Source organism: Apostichopus japonicus, chromosome 12, assembly GCF_037975245.1.
Source record: "Apostichopus japonicus isolate 1M-3 chromosome 12, ASM3797524v1, whole genome shotgun sequence".
Taxonomy (NCBI): Eukaryota; Metazoa; Echinodermata; class Holothuroidea; order Aspidochirotida; family Stichopodidae; genus Apostichopus; species Apostichopus japonicus.
In genome coordinates, this window is record NC_092572.1 from 10,689,460 (window position 1) to 10,711,122 (window position 21,663).

The 21,663-nt window shown below is 37.3% G+C and overlaps 1 protein-coding gene and 1 long non-coding RNA gene across 2 annotated transcripts in view; both read left to right on the forward strand.

The window, feature by feature from the left end:
- LOC139977841 (probable G-protein coupled receptor 156) overlaps positions 1-21,663 on the forward strand; it is a 62,689-nt gene that overhangs the window by 38,104 nt on the left and 2,922 nt on the right. Inside the window, exons 2-7 of the mRNA XM_071987527.1 lie at positions 1,542-1,716; positions 12,800-12,932; positions 15,131-15,238; positions 16,744-16,869; positions 17,459-17,773; positions 20,019-20,180. Coding sequence (XP_071843628.1) covers positions 1,583-1,716; positions 12,800-12,932; positions 15,131-15,238; positions 16,744-16,869; positions 17,459-17,773; positions 20,019-20,180 — 978 coding nt within the window. The 5' untranslated portion in view covers positions 1,542-1,582. The remainder of the gene's footprint in view (positions 1-1,541; positions 1,717-12,799; positions 12,933-15,130; positions 15,239-16,743; positions 16,870-17,458; positions 17,774-20,018; positions 20,181-21,663) is intronic.
- Positions 5,802-9,110, forward strand: LOC139977302 (uncharacterized). The gene is made up of 3 exons (XR_011796499.1): positions 5,802-6,321; positions 7,109-7,218; positions 7,562-9,110. It is a non-coding gene; the product is annotated as an uncharacterized lncRNA (long non-coding RNA).

A 21,663-nucleotide genomic window follows, 5' to 3' on the forward strand; every position in this document is an offset into this window, starting at 1 on the left:
AGCCCTAAGTGTGTAATGTGGGGTTTTGGCATAAAGACCTATATATTTTAAACATCGATTAAAAGTTCGTTTAGCACATGATTGACTTTTTTGGCGTTCCATACAGATGAACCTTTCTTGGTCGTATATATTCGCACTGTGTGTCTCATTAGCTGATTGTATGAATTGGTCACGACGTGCCAAGTACTTAATTAACTCAAAAGGCGTATGTAACTATCATTTTCTTACATAATTACGTGCATTAAACCTATATACCAGCAACAAAGAAAAGAAGATATTAAAATGAAGTCAAATACATCAGTTTAATTAGATTAAATGACATAAATATACCAATGTAACTCATAATCAACGTGAGGGATAGACCGAAGGTATATGGTTAGGTATATAGCCTATCACTCTTAATCGTCCTTAGCAACCAGTTTAATTTATACTATGACTGATTCGTGATTTGTCATAACATGCCAAAAAGAAGACTTGTTAAATGTTTTCAACATTTTTTATTACTTCAGATATAGTAATAATTGGATGGGATTAAATTAGAACAAGACCTTGAATATGAGAATGAGGGGAATATACTATTTAATATTTATTTGTCACAAACAGAAGCATTTGGTAAATGGGTCGGCTATTCAACCAAATATATCGAGTGTCTTACTTTAAACAAAGATTACCATTGAACTCAAATACCACTTCATAATTTTTTTGCTCCAAACGAACGTAGATGAACGAGACACTACATAGAATAGTTCTATTTGGTTTTTCAACTTTTTGAATAGAACAATTCAAAAAGGATTTCGTGTTAGCTGTAAAACCACAAGTAAAAGGTCAAATTTGTCGACTTTTTGACGATATCATGTGAAATTAAACTCGAGTAAAATCAATGTAATAATCTGTATATAATGCAAACCAAAATAGTTTTTAGAAAGGTGGCAAAATTAATGTCAAAAATCTGTCGTTTTTAGATGCAAATATCTTACATGGTTAATGTGAGGAAGGATGAGAGGATCTAAGAAGGAGGCCAAGGGGCCCAAAACGTATAGCTAAAAACCATTTCTTAAAAAATATTATACATTAACATTGTCTTATACTACTTATACCGATATTTTCTTATCCGCCGATATTTCGGTATTATAATTTGTAATTTCGGTTTGTTAACCGATACTTATCTGGCCCGATCCTCCTCTTTCCAAGAAATCCTAGATTCGCAACTTTTGCTTAACCATGCATGTTCTGTTATGACCTACAACAGGATGCATAGACTAAGGATTCGAGAAAAAAAAATTAAAATAGTTATTACAAGTGTCAAGAATATATTCTTGGGTACCTAAGAGCATAACAACTAATTTAGAAACATTTATATTGGTTATCATTAATCTTCATAAATGAGCCTGGACTAAACACTGTTGTTGGTTTGTAACTCGGGTTATTTATCTAATCAAGTTTAACAATACTTAATATATGTTTGTTTAATTGACACACATGTTTTTGAATTGTATCATTAACAATAATAATCAATATTTGTTTCTTCTATTAACCTGCAGATTTTGTTTAATTGTACTTGTGAACTACGGTAGTCTTCAAGATGGACACCCAAGATACGAACACTCCCGTATACATCTCGTATTGGTTATTCAGTTGTGTTTGTACGATGGCTTTTATCGGCATCCTTCTTTCTCTCTTCTTCATCGCGTTTAACGTTTTATACAGGAAATATAGGTAAGTGCGGTATGGCTGTTTACATATGTATATAATGTTTACCATGTTATGTTTCCTTCAACTTAATAAGGTGCAGGGATTCTCATGTATCTGTTTTGTCCGACTTACCTCGAGGGAGATGACGTCATGATGCTTGGGCGGGGGTGGGGGAGGGGGTCTGATGGGTCGTGACTCGGTACCCATGGAAGATCTTATAGGTCGTTGGTCTAAGAGTTGCGGACCTCTGTGTAGGGATTTTAATGTATCTGTTATGTCCTAGTTATATCGAGGGAGAAGACGTCTTCGTTCAATTCCAGTGGCAGAAAATGTAACAATAACTTTATTGACGAAAACATTCCACACTGGATGAAAAGTCATCAAAATGCAATCTCTTTTTCGAAATGTTATTGTTCCTCTGTGAATGAGTGAGTTAAATGTTAGAAAACAGAAAGAAGAAGTCAAACACAAACCATTTGCAGTTGAATTATTGTGATGACGTCATTCACTTATTTCGTGTAAATTTGAAAAAAAAAAAATGTTTTGTAGTCATATCGTCGCCATACAAAATGCACTCAGGATTTGATTTTAACCTGAAAGATGAATAGATTTTCCAGCAATTTTGTAAAACGATCGACTGCAGCCACTGAGATATCCCTTTGAACGACCCTCGCAGTATGGCTACCATGGCAAGATTGATAACATTGTCTACAAAAGCGAGGGGGGGGGGGGAAATATATTCCAATATAATGTAACATCCATCCATGTTCCACTATGAATTCTTTCAAGTACAATGGCTGGTATGTAACCGTAGATTTTCTTAGGTTAACTTTTTCTCCCTCATCCATAAAACGACGTACGTCGCTGGTAGGGGGGGGGGGCGCTTTAGTCCCTAGGAAAATGATGGTCAGTCCCTCATCCCCCACCCCAACTGACAGATAGAATATTACAAAGCATATCCTAGTATACAAACATATAACATGAATGTGCGCTACAACTTTAAACAGTCTTCAACGTTGTTTCAAAAATATAGCACCATTTTGCATCTATAAGCACTCGCCATTTTATAAAACTTTTCACACGGTTGGGGTCATCCCACCCATTACATACCCTCCTTTGGAAGACATAACATCTTAGCCCCCCCCCCCCTCCCCCGTAAAATATGATAGGGGGTCTCTGGCAGTCTTATCATATACACTTGACTATCATAACATCTTCCGCCCAGAGTGTTATATGTAAAATTAAATGTATTCGTATATGGGCTATGATGTCAGTGTTGGTAGGCTAGGCTTTGGTTGTATAGTATAATTTGGTATACTTTTCCTGATGTATTTAAGCGTATTTGATGATACTACAAACCTATAACGGTATAAACTGGGTTTAATTAAAAAGAGGTTATACCTACCACGTGACAGGCGTTTCGGAGTGTCTCGCTTAACTAGCTGCTTAACTCGGTAGTCCAGCCGTTTATACAAAAGAGTTCATATGGTTGTTTTATTCGGTTATATCTTGAACATTAAACATGGCAATAAAATGAAACCTTCTTTGATAATTTTTTCCCCCCAATGTTCTTACAAAGTTCACTTTGAAATTCTGTTTTTTATTATTCCATAAAATTTGACCCGGCCTACTTATGATGTCACGGTTACTCTATTTTTGTTTTCAATTCGAAATTCCGCGTTCATGTGTATATACGTTTAAAGGAATGCCACATGGGTGAACTCTATGCAAACGAAAGTAAAATGTAAAGACGTTTTGTAATTCATGTTATATCTGTCACAGAGAGATAGATATAGAGTAAGAAGATGATACAGTTAGCAATATGGAAACACGGTGTGTCCCTGGTGATTTAACAGGTGAGGGTACTATCGCTAGCTGTCCAATGCAGACGAGATTTATGCATTACGATGACATATCCAATGGGCTTAGACGTGACAAACAAACTTTTTTATGTCACTGCTAAGGGAATCAATTGAACCAAATGACTGCAAAAATTTGTCGAGCGGCGTCAGAAGTTTTGTTGTTTCTTCGTCCTCTTTACTCTTTCAAATATCGGTACAGATAACAATCTTGCCAAATTGGCTAATATTGTGGAAGGAAAATGGAGTAACTAGATAAGCACCCGTCAACCCCCTCCCGACAGCCCCCTCCCCACCCACACCCCGTCCTCCAACACCACGCCCTCTTCTCCAACCTTTTACAAAGAGATTTGAGGGAAACAAACTGTTGGCCACGGCATATCTTTAGATGTTTTCATACAAGTTTGAGATCCAAACTTGGCAAGTGGAATCGCGGCTGTGTAGCCCTATACAGCCTACATATCGAAGAAGAAAAAACACATTGCCAATTTAATATCCAAGTAATCTTGAGATAGAAACTCTACAAAATGAGTGTATTCACAGTTGTGTTTTCCCCTTCCGTCAATGTTCGTATACTTATCTCATTATTATAAATAAAAAATAGAAAATAAAAAAAAAGAGATTTTTTTTCGAGAAGCAGGTGTGAAAAGTTTACCTCTGGGGAAAGACCCTTTCGTAAAGGCTTTTTAACTTTATAACATAATTCATGTTCGTCACTTTGTTGAATGATCAAGGCACGTAAAATGTTCTTATCATTGTCAGCCATGGTTCAAGGTTATATTGATGTAAAGAGATTTTAACTGCGATATAAATACATCAAACACTGGCGTCACAGCGAAATAAGAGTTAAAGGAGAATATCAGAAAAACGTTTCGTTTTAACTTGATTTTATTATTTTATGTCGTAACCGGATGACGTAATTATTTCATGTATATACAACGCAATTGTGTTAATAGTTATTAGTCAGAAATTATTCGGGGAAGGGGGGGGGGAGGGTGTACGAAGCCACCGCCACCTCTCCACCACCCCCACCCCTCGTCCCCCAATAATAGGTATATTATTATGTCACATAGGCCTATAGCTTCATTACCTTCACTGTCAATATCACACATATCACACATTTATGGTTAGCAAAACAATTAATTTTTCAAATTTGTTAATATGTTGTGAAATGCATGATCTGGCAACGGCAGAGTGACTGACGTCATCATGACAATTCATATGAAAATGTTTGTGTTTTTTGTCTTTACAATATTCAAATCTTTTATCCATCGAGAACATATAATATTTCCAAAACAAAAGTTGCATTTTAATGAAATTATACATATACGGAGAACATTCACAACTATAAGCAAAACATTTCAACGTATCACATTTTAAGGATAAATCAACGGGGGAAGATTACAAAAGGAAAAGTAAAACTTTTGAATGAATACCTACTACTATGACGTCACGCACACCCTACTATTATCAACTTTTCTGGAGTAACGGAGGGATGAGCCAATAGATAGACAGATAGTGAGATGGGATTTTCAACAGACATTGTGGAATAATTTTCTCTTTAATATCTCTTATACATTACCTGCCATCGGAAGACCTCTTTAATGACCTCACTTACGTAAAAAGGTCACAAGTAACCTGGAACTTTAAGTTCAAATATGGCGGCTATCCCCGAGGGGTAACCGTTCGGTTAAGTGAGTGGACCTGTCACCAATATATCATATTGTATTATTCTCACCACCCAGCCATCGCTCCGACATTAAGTCTTAAAATTGTACATTTTATGGGATCATAAATTTTGAACTTTGACCATTCAAATTTCACAGTTTTGGAATATTTTGAGTTACAGTATTACGTGTAATGTCTTCTAAAGACGCGAGAACATCGCACCTACCCCCCCCCCCACCCCCACCCCCTTTGTTTCTAGCTCATTACCATTAGACGATCAAGATGGGTTTACGGAAGCTTAATTTGCCAGGAACGAAAATCTAAAAATTCTGGAATAAAAAAAAATAAATAAATAAAAACTACAGCATGTATAGACTCCGGATGTGTGACCTGATTAATTCACTTTGGCTTCGGCTTAGAGTACAACGGTTCTGTGTATGCTGCCGTGTTGGACGAATCTAATAAAAGTAACTACCGACTTTGCGATCCGCGTTATGGTCATTGCCGACTTGGCAATCCGGGCCTCATCTCACAATTTTGCAAGGTCGGTAAGAGTGACTCCATCCATAGTTTTACTAGGTCGGGATGCAAGGCCCCAAAAGTCGACTTCTTGTGACCACCATCAGACAACTAACTTATATGCTCAGATATTATGTAGAAATATTATAGAAGTCTTGTCTCAAACTCGTCAAGCGTAAAAGTTGCGCATTTTATAGTAATTTGAAATAAAAACGAGAAAAATATTTATTTTTTCACCATGATTGTAAGCCAACCAGCTTGCGCGTTTCACCCACATTTGGAAGGGGGAATCCTCTCTTGACCAATCGCATCGCTCATTGCATTTCACCTTCACTGTACAAGATGGACGCGTACACGTCGTCATCAATGTCATCGGAAGCTGATGATTCTGAGGGAAAAACTTCGTCTTACTGTTTCATGCATGTAATCGAAACCCATGGAAGAGTTATCCCTTTTCAGAGAAAAGCTTCAACAAGTTTTTAGAGTGTTCCACCCTATGGAAAGAGTTAGAGAATCGTCCGGAAAGTGTCATCGCAACCACAGCAGACGGACTTCAATTTGACGATGTATGCACAACAACAAGGTAGGCTAGTAAAAGTAGTATGGGCATGGCATGGGGTATGAATGTCTAGATGTGAAATTTATTGCGTTTTACTGCAATTTAGGTGTCATAAGTTGTATCTGAATTGCAAATTGCATATTAAAATTATTAATATTATGGGGATTTATGACTCTATGAGTATGAGTAAAATATAAATTATAAATATACATAATGAATAATGTCAGACTCAGACAATAGTGAGTCAATCAATGATTGAATGTTCACTTCCTACACAAAAAGTAGGTCTAACTCTAAGGTCTAGATCTCTCCTGATATGGTTATGTGTGGCTGCCAGCTGTGCAGAAGTACTTGGCAGAGTAGTAGTAGTAGTACTACTACTACTAGTCTACTATATATATAGTAAAAGTATGCTGATTGTTTTCAATTCATGTTGAATGATGTTGACTTTATCAACTTTTGTCTTGAAAGATTTTTCTCTTTTTGAATTTTGATTTGATTTAAAGTAACACAATATTATAACAGAGCCAACATTGTATGATTGTGTAACTTGTAAGCTGAAGTTAAGTTAAGCTAGGAAATTTGAGTTTTTGAAGTCTTGATCTATTCTTATCTCGCACTTAAAAAGGTAAGGTAGTCGGTGCTCAAGACGAATGAGGAGGGCATAACATAATGGAAAATATATTTCAGTAGAAAATTGGTATGGTAATCTTGATAGGGATTTCAAATTAGAGCTGTTCATAAGCACAGTATTGTTAATGCTCAATGGAAAAAATTATAATTCATTGATGTGTCCTGATTATTTACATAGAAAACGACAAGGGATGGCAGGATACCAAGTAGATTGCTACCGGCACTTCTGTAATCTCACTTCCATCAGGCGAGCCAAGGACAAGGCGAAGAAAGCACAGATATCGAAAGGTAATATTTTTGGTATACATCTTATAGCACAGCTTATTTTACTTTGTAAAATTGTTCATATTATGTTACTTCATTCCTATTAAATTGAAAGTTACATTTATTTATGATATAAAGATTACACCATGGAGCACAGCTGTTAATATTATTTAACAGCAGCAAATGTAACTAGTGGTCATAAGTTTAACAATGATAACAAATTGCAAAAAATATATTTTCTATGCTTTAGTATTCTTTGGATGTAAAATACAGGGTATCAGTTGAATGATGTTCATTTGAAATAAATATAGTGTCTCTGTATATTTCAGTATTGAGGCAAAGCTTTGTACTTTTACTACCTTCACAGAAGCTGATGAAGAAGAACCTAAAGCTGCAGGAAAGGGTCGATGTTCATGTCACAGCACAACATAACCTGCACCGATCTGTGCAGGTGCATCAATTGTCAAAATTCAGCTCAAGCAGGGCACAATATGGATGAGGAAGATACAGACAATAAAGATGAAGACTGAATGTCTGAAAGCTTATGTATCTAGACTCATTCATTCACAGTAATGTAAATTTGTTCTGGTCTGAACTTGTTTGACCTCTGGCATAATTAAGTTACCTGTGACCCCGAAATAACAATGAGTTCATTCAGGTCACTGTAGAGCATCTACCATCCAAGTTTGTTTACAAAACGGGCAAACGATCGCAAAGTCATTCAATGTTTTGCAAGCGTTATGGATGGACCAACAACATTTGGATTCTTAATCTCACTCCACCCACAATTTGAGCTGTATAAACACTTATATATCATATTCATGTATAAACATTACTTGGGATGTACATTGTAGTGCACAAATAGTATGTCACTTTTCCAATAGCTTGTGGAGGTTAAAGGGAATTCTTTTATTTCGAGCTGTATTAACAGAACTTGTTTAATATTCAAGTATCAATAGTATGTCACTTGGTAGAGAATTCTTATATTTCGAGTTGTATTAACAGAAAACCAATTCACTTGTTTTATATTTATGTTTCAGAATCACTTGCGATGTAGGCAGCAAGAATAGTTTGTCATTTTTCCAACTACATGTAGAAGTGGTTAATTAATTATAGATGTATTTCGAGCTGTATAAACAGAACACCAATTCACTTGTTTTATATTTATGTTTCAAAATCACTTGCGATGCACTGCAAGAATAGTATGTCACTTGGTAGAGAATTCTTATATTTCGAGGTGTATTAACAGAAAACCAATTCACTTGTTTTATATTTATGTTTCAAGATCACTTGCGATGTAGGCAGCAAGAATAGTTTGTCATTTTTCTAACGACTTGTAGAAGTGATTACAGATAAACGTTTTTTACAGTGCTCGTTTAGAACTGAATGTTGGAATGTTCTGTCCTCAAACCTCAGCCATGAAGAAAAGTTGAAAACGTAAAAACAATAACTACATGCATTTCTTATGTGCCATATATACAAGTTATGATAACAGTGATGTTATCAATATTATACAATTTGTAGAAGTGATAGAGAATTCGTATAGATATATTTCGTGCCGTAGTAACAGAACACTATTTCACTTGTTTTATATTCATGTATCAAAATCATGTTCGATGTACTGCAAGAATAGTTTGTCAATTTTCTTGAGACTTGTAGAGAAATGGTACCTTTTTTACAGTGCTTGTTTAGAAATGAAAGTTGGAATGTTATATCCTCAAACCTCAGCCATGAAGAAAAGCTGAAAACGTAAAAACAATAACTACATGCATTTCTTATGTGTCATATGTGCAAGTTATGATAGCAGTAATGTTATCAATATTATACAATTTGAATATGATGATGCTTTTGTACTTGTTTGGATACTTTTTTGTCATTCAGTCAAAATTATTTGTCTGCGATGTGTAGAGATGTTGCAGGAAAGGGGGTTGAAGGCGAGAAAAGAAGATTGAGATATAGAGATAGAGATTACAGAAACAAAGAGGGAGATAGAGAGAGAAAGCAAAAGACAGTGAGTGCATAGAGAAAAAATAGAATGAGAGAGTCAGGGAGGGGGAGGGGAGGTTGACATGAGAGAAAAATGTGGACGAAGGATACTTTGGAAAAGAGGATCAGAGAGGCAAGGAAAAGAAAAAGTTGTGATGAGCATACTTGTATAAACACAAAGCAACGATAGTTAAAGTAATTATTGCAATATTAATTAAAATTACTTCGCTAATTATAATAAAATCAAGATCTATATAATTTATCATGAATGTCACTTTCAGGTTCATTATCAATATCTTTATTGTTTGTATTATTAAAAATAGTAGTTCATGTAGTATTATCATTTATTATTATCAGATCAGTATCAGCATAATCATCATAAGTATTGGTATAAATATTCCTTCTTAAGTTAAAAAAAGAAAAACATTTGCAATAACCCCCCCCCCCCCCCATAAAAAAAAAAACATTCCTCGAATAGGACGTAAAGCTAAGTTCACACTTTATTCCTAACATGTAAATAACATAGTTCAACATCCTGCACATCACAATATTCACTTCCCCCAAAAAAGAACAGTAGAAATCCACACGCTTTGAGCTTATTTTCTCTATTTGGACTCAAGAGGGCGACAAACACAATTATGATTAATTAAAACTATGATTACTAATTAATGTGCAACTTTCACGCTTGACGAGTTTGTGTGGTTATTATTCATATTTTTCTCCATCATTGTACAAAAAATCAGGTAGTTGTCGCTCGGTGGTCACAAAAACCACTAACTAGAGCACTTTCTGATGTATGCATCCCGGTCTTTACCTTTCGGGACACCAAAATGGTTGGGTTAGATGATTGGAATCCAGTTAATTTAAGAATGTGCACATTCTTAAAAACATTTTTCACCTACTCTTCTTTTTCGAAATTAGATATTTTGAATCAATTACGGGAAGGGCGAGGGAAGGAGGCGGGCATGGGCACGTGCCCCCCTGGAAAACCTAGTGCCCCCCGAGTGCCCCCCCCCCCATCTGAGATTTAAAAAAATATATATATTTTGTTATATTCAACTCCCATCATCTGAGTTGGTTTTGCATAAGGACAAAGAAGCACAGTAATTCGTATTTTCTTCAAATGAGCTGCGAAATATCCTTGACCGTCGGGTATCGAAGTCGTAACCCGCGCCATCACAACATATTAACCGTGTTGTGTAGGGGGTGCAGAGGTCATTTGAGGTCAGATGCTTTTAGGAACAAATGGCGAATGTTCACACCTGCATACTGAGCCATACTTGATGTGTGATCAAACTTTGGATTGCATGGTGAGATCCCTGATAGGAGCCAATAACGATGCTGGAACCTGTTACATCTTAATAGATAATGGGAGAAAACGAGAAGGACAAGAAAGGAGTCGGGGGTCAAGCACACATTAATTCAACAAATGTAGGTTCTATTGATAGGGTTAGGCATAATATCGACAGCATGTGGTTCATATCCTCTGCAAAATTCTGCGCGTTGTTAAAATCATTACCTCAAAAATAGCAATTTCTGGAGATATCTTCAGATCGAATTTAGCATCAAATGTGGCACCATTTTGCATCTAGCCCATCCTCCGTATGCGAAAATCTTCCAAAGGGGAGGGGGGCACCCCCTCCCCTAAGACCCCTCCCCCAGGACGGCGATCCATATCCACCTAAGTGCCCCACCCCATCAAATGCTGGTGCCCCCCTGTGCCCCCCGCCCCCCAGACTGAAAAGTCTGGTGACGCCACTGGGCATGGGTAGATGTGGGATGGAGAATTTAAGGGTTGGGTTTCCAGGGGAGGGATTTACCAACTCGACCAAGTCAACTATTTCGTTATATAATTTATACACATCGATGAGATAATGTAGGGCGGTTCGTTTCCAAATTTCCAACACATTTTACGACAAGCTCGCAGATGTATCCAATTTCGGCAGCAATTTTTCGACGACGCAAACGCGAGGAAAAATGCATGAACATATTATTATATTTAATTATACGCTGGTGTCAAGTCTAAGGTCAAGATAGAGATTTCCTTTGTCTACATATCGTCCATGGAAGAGAGTATACGTCCAGAATTAGGAGCGTCAGTCATAAATCAAATGAGAAGGAAACGGTATGTAAAGCTGTCATCTCCACCTGCACAATATAACTGTACGAGATGAGATGGTGTACCTCGCAGTACTTTTGTATGGAACGCGAAAAGAGCAAACTTATTTCGTTGCTAAGTTTAACGTAAGTTTAGACAACGACGTAAGTTTAGACAACGGAAATTTAGACATCAACGTGAGTTTGAGCAACAGCATGGTAAAACAGCAGCAACAACTTTAGTTTAGGCAACAACAAACTTAGATTAGACAACGAAATCAGTTTTCCCTTTTCGCGCGTGCACGCGCGAAAAGGGCAAACTGATTTCGTTGTCTAAACTTACGTTGTTGCCTTACTCGGCGCTGTTCAACAATTGCTTTACCACGTGGGCTTCATATGATTACTATACGCAGGGGGTTGGTTCTTGGTTCTTTGGGTTATGATGTCATTATCCGTCCTTTCGAATTTGGCAATGAGATCTCAGTGCAATTACACAGCTGAAAATATAGATAGATGATCGGCGCGGATCCGGCGTAAAGTCAAAGCAGACAACTCAAAAGAATGGCAAAATAACAGCACGAATGTGCAGATTACGCATTTAGAAAAAAGAAAAAGAAAAGAAGGGAGTCTTATACTGACGGACGGATTGACAAACTTAAATCTAACGAACAACCGAACGGGCAGAAAATGACTGAAAGGACTCTATGCATGTATTTTTTAGTATTTACCGTGTATTTAAGATAATAATTATCTGTCTTGTTAATATACATTTTTCCATTCTGTTAAAAAAAAAAAAAAACGACAGTTTTTACTGCTTCTCCTGCTCCTCTCATTCTTACTGCTAATGCGCCTCCTCCCCTACCCCTGCTGCAACTAATTGAACCACCCTTATTTTTGATCTGGCTGCTCCTCTGATACTCCTGTCCATGCCCCCCTTCTTCACCTGCTCGTCCTCCGGCTACTTCTACAGCACCTGCCACCTGGACACCTGCACCTGGACGCCTACATCGGATCTCTCTTCTCATCCTGTTCCTATTCCACCTGTTGTTTCCAGGCCTCCCGCTGCTCCTATATTCTGCCTGCTGTTCCCCGTGCCTCCCGCTGCTCCTATATTCCGCCTGCTGTTCCCCGTGCCTCCCGCTGCTCCTATTCCACCTGCTGTTTCCGTGCCTCCCGCTGCTCCTATATTCCCGCTGCTCCTATTCCGCATGCTGTTAGCAACCTTTTCCTAATGCTGCTCCATAACCTCGTCTCCATCCTTCCGTTCTTACTGTTCCTGTGCTCCTAAATGCCGGCACTTACTGCCCTGGTTCTTCTGCTGTTCAATTTGTTTCTAAACCTCCTCCGCATTCTTCTATTTCCGATGCTCCAGTACCCCCCCCCCCCCCCGCTATAGATTTTACTCCGCCTGCTCCTACACTGCTACTGTTCTTCTCCTGTCCCTGCTTTCCCCTCTCTTCACCTATTATCGCGCTGCTTTGATTTTCTCTTACCATGAACTTTGTTACTCTTAATCTTTCAGATATGTGAAGATGTCAAGCCCTAACCTCAACATTATCATTATCATTGGCGCCATGATGACCTACGCATGCGCAGTTCTTTTTGGTATTGATGGCTCTTTATTACAGGACGAATATCTTCAAATATTATGCAAGGTTTGTTTGTAATAGTAAATATCTTAACAAATAAACTTGAGCTCTTAAAATGCCGTTTAAGATAATCATTACGTTATGTTACGTTGGAATGCGAGAGGTCTCGATAATTAATTTTAACGAGACACAAGCCTGGGTTCGTTTCCGTAAGGAACACAGACAAATTGACGAGTCTAGAGATTTTAAATGAGAACGTAAACTATATTGAACAATGGATTTCGAACCAACAACAACAAGTGGTAATTACAAATATATAGAAAATTACTCACAAACTTAACAAGATAGGATACACTTTAAAACACGCTGGTCTCTTCCAACGGTGATATCCCTCAGCGGCCACGACCTTGATGACGACGATTCTCGGTCCGTTGTACCGCGAAATTCACTGGTCCTCGACGAAGTTTCTCGCGATCCCAGAAACAGCAGTCACCTTCTTTCCGGCGATGCTCCAAAATAGAAGACGGACTTCCAGCCACAATTGAGTGAAGCACAAGTCGAACTTCTCGCCGACTAAATATTACCAGAGTCAGTCCAAAATCAGCTTTATAGCCACCAACTCCTGGCGTAACGAACTTCCTCAACGGAGACAGAAATTCTTCACCTTCTCCGAAATAAAGACTGAAAAACTGTAGTTTCACAGCAAAGTCCTCTTCAAACATCTGAATGGAAGTGTAGAATCAATCTTAGTATCGATATCTCAATCCTTCAGAAAGTACTGGCAGTTGAGCACTGACGATATATAGTAGAATGGTATAATATGTGTCGTCGCTTGTATTCGTACAGAAACTGAGAAACTCTCCGATCTGGGCGGGTTTATATACGATTCGCCATGTCAAGAATCCTCCAGATCTGTCTCGATACACTTGAGTAACAACGCGACCCGGTTTCTCTATTCGCGGAAGTCCTTTGCATCTCTCGCGAACATTCCAGAGAATCCACGAAGATGCCGTGCACAGCTTACACGCGATTCCACGTAAACCGACGTTAACCCGAGACCAGCGTGTCATCATAAGGAATATACCAGAACAATCGTGTATTATAACATTCTGACACGGTAACCCGACCTAATTTCTCAAATACTGATTTATCACGTGGGCAATTTTAAAGACTTTCTATATAATAACATTAGGTTCCTCACTAGCAGTAACTAGCGTTAGGCTACAATGGGCCCTCGTAACAGTTATAACTCGTATACCTTTATTGTAGGCAGTATATAAGGTGTCTAACACTAGGCTTGACTAAGAAACCACTCCGCTTCTCTGACGTCACATCTTCTGCATGTTTCAGAATGGAGTCTACTTTCTAGGCCGTGGCTATTCTTATGACTAGTCATAACAATTATTTATAAACTATTCATACGACAAAGGCAAATTCAAGCGCAGTAAAGTAAATAAAGCAACTGCGCATGTAGTAGGGGTAACCCTAACCCTAAACATAACCCTAAACCTCAATCCTAACCCTTACCCTTACCCTAACCGGAAATTATTGTTACTCCTCGTCGTAAAAATAGTACTCCTGGTCATGAAAATAGCAACTGCGCATGCGTAGTCGGAAATTATTCTTATGACTAGTCGTAAGAATAGCCACTTTGTACTTTCTATGACATCGTCGTCCAAATTAAACAGAGTTTCAATCAACCGCTACCAATTTAAGTCTATCAAATTACCGCAACATAGCTTACTATGTTAAGCTAAAATAGTGTAAAATGACACTTTGGCTTTGTATTGAATGATATATATATATATTGATTGGTAAGTATTGATCGATCGGATTCGATCCATTTACTTTTTCGTCAAATCTTTACAACTAAAGTAACAAACTATGCGGTACTTGAAACTTCGTTTTTATATACTTTACCGTGTTATATGACATGTTCTGCATATGTAATATAAATCAAACGCCGTGCAAATGTCTGTGAATTATAAATTCAAATAAAAAATATAAAAAAACAAGAACTGCAACTTTTGTCAATCTATAACAGCGCTGTGAAAATATCGATTAGGGAAAGCAAAGGGAGGCAAATAAGGTTAAGTAACCAGTTTCATCTATCATAGTATATAGGCCAAATAAAGACAGAGGTCTAGATTTGTATCTTCTCTTTATATCTATTAATAAGAAAAAAAATTAAACCAATACGTAGTAATTGGAAATATTAATATTATTCCATCGATCTCATTTTTCATTACTTGTTATTTCGACAGGTACGACCCTGCGTTGTTTCCATTGGATTTACGTTAATCTACGGTTCGATGTACACAAAAACGTGGAGGGTGTATAGAATATTTACACATTCAAAGACCAAACGAATGGTAAAGAACAACGTTTAAATTTGAATATTGATAACTAGATAATGAATATTCACAAGGTCATTTTTAAATATGTTTTTCATTTCGTCGTTATACGGAAAGTTGTGATGATTTCAATGCATGCCAAAACATTAAAATAATGTTTCACGTTAAGTGAAATGAACGAAGTTTTGAAGAGAAAATTAAGGCCTCTACAAACACTAAAAGTTGATTTACCGTTATTGGTTTTCTCATGATACTCTCCGTTTCTGATTCAATTACTTTTGATTTTTTTCTAGTTATTCGTACCTCCGCCCGCCTCATCATAACCCACCCACCCACCCACCCACCCACCCACCCACCCACCATCCGCTTATTTGATAGGTTCATTCAAATGAATTTATTTATGAAGTATTTTCTTCTCAGAACATTAACTCCATTGTACTTCCGTTTTCCCTTTACGTATATATCGCCTTCCTTGAGTTTAGAAAAGCAATCGATGACATTCCGATAAAATTCATTGATTGGAATCATCATTCAATTTTCATTTTATATAAGTTTAGAATCGATTAGAAACATTAAGTACCGTCTCGCTAATGAAATTTTCATTAAGTGACCAAAAAAAAAAAAAAAAAACCCGTTTAAAACTGGAGTTCGTTTTAGTTTAAATATAGTTGGAATCTAATTCTGGGTGGTAGTTCTTAAGTTTGTCCAAAATTCTAGAAAAAAAAAATGGCAACCTAACAGACACTGATGATTTAATGCCGCGTGATTGGCTTTAATACACTATTTATTGCATGAATATGCAAAATGATAAGACAAAATAGCTTGAACTATGGTAATGAAATCGTCTGCTTAAGACCCATATAAATATATCGACTGATTGGAATTAACCAATGTTGATGACGTCATTGCTTAAATTCATTTACAATTTAAACGTTGTCAATAGTTTATATCGACAGAATGAGAAGTTCTGTTGCACTTGTAGTATAAACTGGCGCCAAAATGCCATGCGTAGGCTATATATCATCGATACCCTGGTTTTGAGTAAATTGTTTTCGAAAAATGTAAATAATTGTTATAATAATGGCAGTTATGAGATGAAAAAGAGTTATGTTAAATTGTAAGAGACTTAAGGTTTGAAAGTTTGCTATTTTACGTATACTTACTGCATGCTTGCATGGGGTTATATATATATATATATATATATATATATATATATATATTTATATATATATATATATATATATATATATAGGCAACGGCAAGTTGGGTACCGGTAACAATCTATATAAGACTTGTTACTTGAGGTAAGGTCTCTTATTCTCTTGGCCTCGGGAGAACTGTTTTGATATTAATTTATTTCCCCCCCCCCCCCCTAAATTCTTTCATTGGCTGTCTAGAATGATGTCAAGGGAATATTTTGAATTTTTATAAAAATTTTAACATTTTAACATTGACAACAGAAATCTATATATCACTATATTTTTTCTCGTAAGTTTTGTTTTTGTTGTATTTTGTTTGAACAGGTTATTAAAGATAGTCGCTTAATATGCATGATAATCGGATTAGTGACTGTTGACGTCATCATCTTAGCAGCCTGGATGGTACTTGATCCGCCGATGTATTTAGCTCAATCGCAAAATGGATCGAATGTAAGTAAACCAACATGGAGAATACGCCATTAATTGTATAACCATGCATATTCATTGGAGTTACGTAAATGTACGATCGTGTAAAGCTTGAACGAGAATAGTAGACTAAATCAATAAATTTATATGAATAAAAATTATGTTACAGTATTACTTTCCTCGCCCCATGCCTTCCCTCCCCTCCCCTCATTGCAAAGCAGTTTAGTTTTGTGATAATTCCCCTTTGATGATTGACATGTGACGTAATAATTGACGAGGTATAATTTCGTATATGTATATTCATACATCCGACAAGATTTTAACAGCCAGTTGGGACAATTTCCTAATGCTAATACCTCTCTAATCTGTACTCCAATATCATGCTCTCAAAGCACTGGTATTGACAGTACAAACAGTTCCTAACCTTGATCTGATAGAAACAGGATATTCATACTGCTCGTTTTGACAATACGAGTGCTCTGAAGCGGGACATTACACTACAGTATAGAAAAATTGTCCCAACTGGGCGAGATTTAACTTCATCGGTTTTGCATAAAACAACTTTTCTTCATAAACATCTTTTAATTTGTTTCATGAATATTCATATTTACAGACCCTATCAAGTTCCGTTGCCGGGATGTGTTCGTCCAATCGCTATGAGATGTGGTTGATTATAATAGCCCTATCCAAAGCCGCTGTCTTACTCTACGGCACGCATCTGTCCTGGGCGACGCGCAATGTCGCTTTGATAGCGATGAACGACTCTGCGTGTATTATTATTAGTGTGTATACGTGCGTTATATTAGTATCACTGACTGCCACGCTCTCTTCCATGTTGATGACCATGCCAGATGCGTGGTACGCATGCGTGGCTCTCACAATGTGGATCTGTCCTACCGTGGTGTTACTTTTACAGTACATTCCTAAGGTATGTACAATGGCTCATCATGTATTACAAACGTTATACGATAAAGTATATAGGAATTACGTTTAGATATTGCCAAAAAAAAAGACAGGAAAACAATACGGTATGGCAGTGAATAGTGTCCGAGCGTCCACTTCACACCGTCTCCAAATGGTTGTGTCTTATGGACAATTTCACCTCCAGGAAACGGCGCCATTCCCAAACTCATTCTCAGCTATAATAACCCCAGTACGTCTGGACTTTATCCACGTTATTTGGGTTGTATACGTAGGCCTTGTATAGTATCATGGTTTATAATATACTATATATTATATATAATACATTATATTATATATAATATATGATATGCAATATATTATGACTTTTAAATTCTAATCCAGATTGTAACAAAGCACCGTTATTAACAGTTCTTCGGTGAACAGGTTAAGTCTCATTAAACGCAAATTTAATGCATTCTACATTGTTATGTCGCTCTCATCCGGTATGCCCATAGGCCAATATACCCCTGATTCTTCCTTCCCCCCCCCCCCGTCCTTCTTACCCCTTCCCCTCCCCGTCCTTCTCCCCTATTCCGCTCTCCTTCCTTCCTTCCTCCCGTCCTTTCTCCCTGTACTCCCCATTTCCCTTCCCCTTCCCTCCCAGTACTTACTGCCCGGCCTCCCTTCCCTTTCCGTCCTTCCTCCCCCCACCCCGTCCTTCTTACCCCGTCCTTCCTCCCTTCCCCGTCCTTCCTTCCCTTCCCCTCCCCATCCTCCCGTCCTCCCCATCCCCGTCCTTACCCCTCCATGGCAGAACAAACGACACATATTACGCTGTCTCATGTAGTTAGCGACAAAAAATTTATATAGCAGCACGTTGTTATGATTGAATGGTATCTGCAATACATGATTGATTAATATACTCTCTAACATGATACGGAAATAAATTGAACACCGGGAGACCTCTTAACACAGAATCAGACCTTTAGTGATCCCTTAATGGATTTATTATTATGATTTATAATAATGTTCCAATATATTTCCCGTGATTCCTATGATTTATATGCACTTTATATATTTATATATATTGTTTGATATAGGACTATTTTAAGCACAAATACCAGTTCTTTCACATTCATGATAATGTTTGGTATATTTTCAAGCTTTCAAGACATGAGAAAATATGAAATAAGAAAATTCAGTTTAGCCATTTTAAAGGAACGCTCGTGCTTGCACAAAACTGCGAATAGATGCATCTTACATTAAAAGAGCCCTCTAGATTGGATTTCGTCAATTAGTTATGTATCCCATGCTTATAACATTTTATGATATATTACCGGTACTGTTCATTGGCCACTAATTAATTTCCTTTTTCAAACACTTTAATAAAAGGAAAAACTCGGAAATCATTCAGAATATAATATAAATTTATTTTTCTTAATGATTCATAACCAAATATTAAAAAAAGGGCCCCGTTACCAATTCGCTTTAGAATCGAATTGGAATCGTTACTTTAGACATAATTTATTTTTATTTGTTTGTAAAATCTTGGAAGGTCTCTTGGTCGATCACTTGCAAATTTAGTCTTGAGTAATATTTGTATGACGTAATCAAAATGTTATCAGTTATCTACGTGATCCCGATACAGTCTCACTTGCTCAGTTTAGCTTCCTCCCGTCAATATTTTATCTTCCACCCCCCTGCCCTGCTTTCCTTTCCCCTCACCCTCACACTCAGTTACGTGTGACATTGGGGGGGGGGGGTACTTGCAGCATGCATAGTAATCGTAAAGACACAAGTGCACAGTGTATATTTTACGACTTGGCTTCAAAACGTTAGATATAATTGTATTCACAAATTAAGAAACATATACCCAGCTGGTGAAATATATCACTGAATATGCAAATCATACCATGAAAAATGTATATGTTAATAGTGCAATTATCTCGACCATTCAAATTTGAAATTTATCAGTAGTACAGCAATATTTTCAGAATGCTAAATGTTGCTGCAAATTTCGAAAGCTACCGGTATTTTCGTTGGACGCTTTTTTACCCCATCATGTACATCCAAGACAATCGAGAGGGTGTAAACACTATGGATTATTAAATATGGTCTCAGTGACGTATTTTGCTCTGAGGGGGAGGGGGGGGGGGCTTGAAGAAGCCTAACTCCAGAGGTAAAGGTTGGCCCATCAGTTTCTGCTCTTGCTATATTTTGGGTCATTCTGTTACTGACTGTTAATATTTTCTTTCCATATTGCTTGGCAGTTGAGAGCTTGGAAGCAGAGACCAAACGGTAATTTCCCTTTATCACGGTCTCTGACGACATCATATCTGGCGACCAATGCGAACCATTCTTTCACAGAGTTAGAGGAAGAACTGTTTCTGTTATCTGCAGAGAACGCATCCCTCAAAAAGGCACTAAATGAGGTAACTACGATACAAAGGTTTAACTACGTCATCATGAGATGATGAATATGCATATCGTCATTTTTTCACGTCATTTTAAAAAGGGACACAAACCCAAATCACCTTTCTTTGGTCTTTATGCTGGTAATTAATGTAAATATGTGACGTCATAGTGCCACTAGGATCTGAAACTTTTGAATTTTCTCCGTTGTCTTTCTTTTCAGAGTTTCAAGATAGAATGGTAATAATGTTGACCTTGAAACCAGAGTCAGCATTCTATGGAGTTAAGAGCTTGAAATAAGAGCTTAAATATGTTAGATTCATCATATTTCAAAACTCTTCTCATTTCTAATACAGACATGAGAACATTGTTATTAATAAAGTATGTAGTAAAACACATACCCCCCCCCCCCTCCCAACAAAAAATGAACCACATGTGGCTCGATGATGTCATATTTAGACTTGATCAAGTCTTTTTTAACTTTGTGCGTTAAAGAACGTTATATCTGTGGTATTTCTCAAATTGGATAACATTTTCCTTGGATGATTTGGGGAGGTTGTTCATAACAGTTATCTCCATCTCATAAATCTATAACGATGATTAAGTTTGCATCTCCTTAAAGGTTATGAGATAATTTGATGGGTTGATTTCATAACATTGATTTGACTCCATTGTGTATCTGTTATTCCATTTCTCATGAGAAGAAGTCGACAAAATGATCCTCCTTTAAAAAAATAAATCCCTTCGAACTAACTTGGCTGTAACAGAGTCATGATCCAAGCATGGTTACATAGATTAATACGTGCATGGGGACTGGGGTTGAGAGTGAGGTGGAGCTGCTTGGTTAATGTGCCCAGACTATATTTTGGCTGACTTTTCTCATAAAGTACAAATGAGTTTAATCCGTGATTTCATTCAACTGTGTGCCTAGGAGTCATTTCCAACGGCGTAAGCAAAAATTTTGTCAAATGGGGTAGATGCAGGCTTTTTTTATTGGGGTAGGGTATTGTAGGGTAGGGCATAGGGTGAGGTGGGGTAGGGTAGGGTGGATGGCTGTGGTTACAATTAACTTAGTGACATAACTGAATTTTCTCAAATGTCTAGGGTGGGAGAGAAGGGGGGGGGGGGAGGGAATGCGGCGATGAAAGGTACTTCCAGTGCCTTAATTGTTATGTCTCCGTTATGTATACCATTAATTACTGAGATACATAGGGATGAAGAAAACTAGGAATAAAGTTCGTCATGAAAGTAACTCTGTAAATCTTAGACACATTATGTTCATATACAGATATACCCAACAAATCTTAAGTAACTCCCCCCCCCCTCCCTTCCCCCTTCCATTGTCTCTTCTTTTATAAGATGCTACAAAACTGTTCACCACCATGCGTGTAATACGTTTAACGTATTGTAACACTAACACCCGTCAGTTCATCAATGCACAAACAATATTGTTATATTACTTTAATAACATAATTGAAATTTCTCAAATGTCTGGTGGGGGGG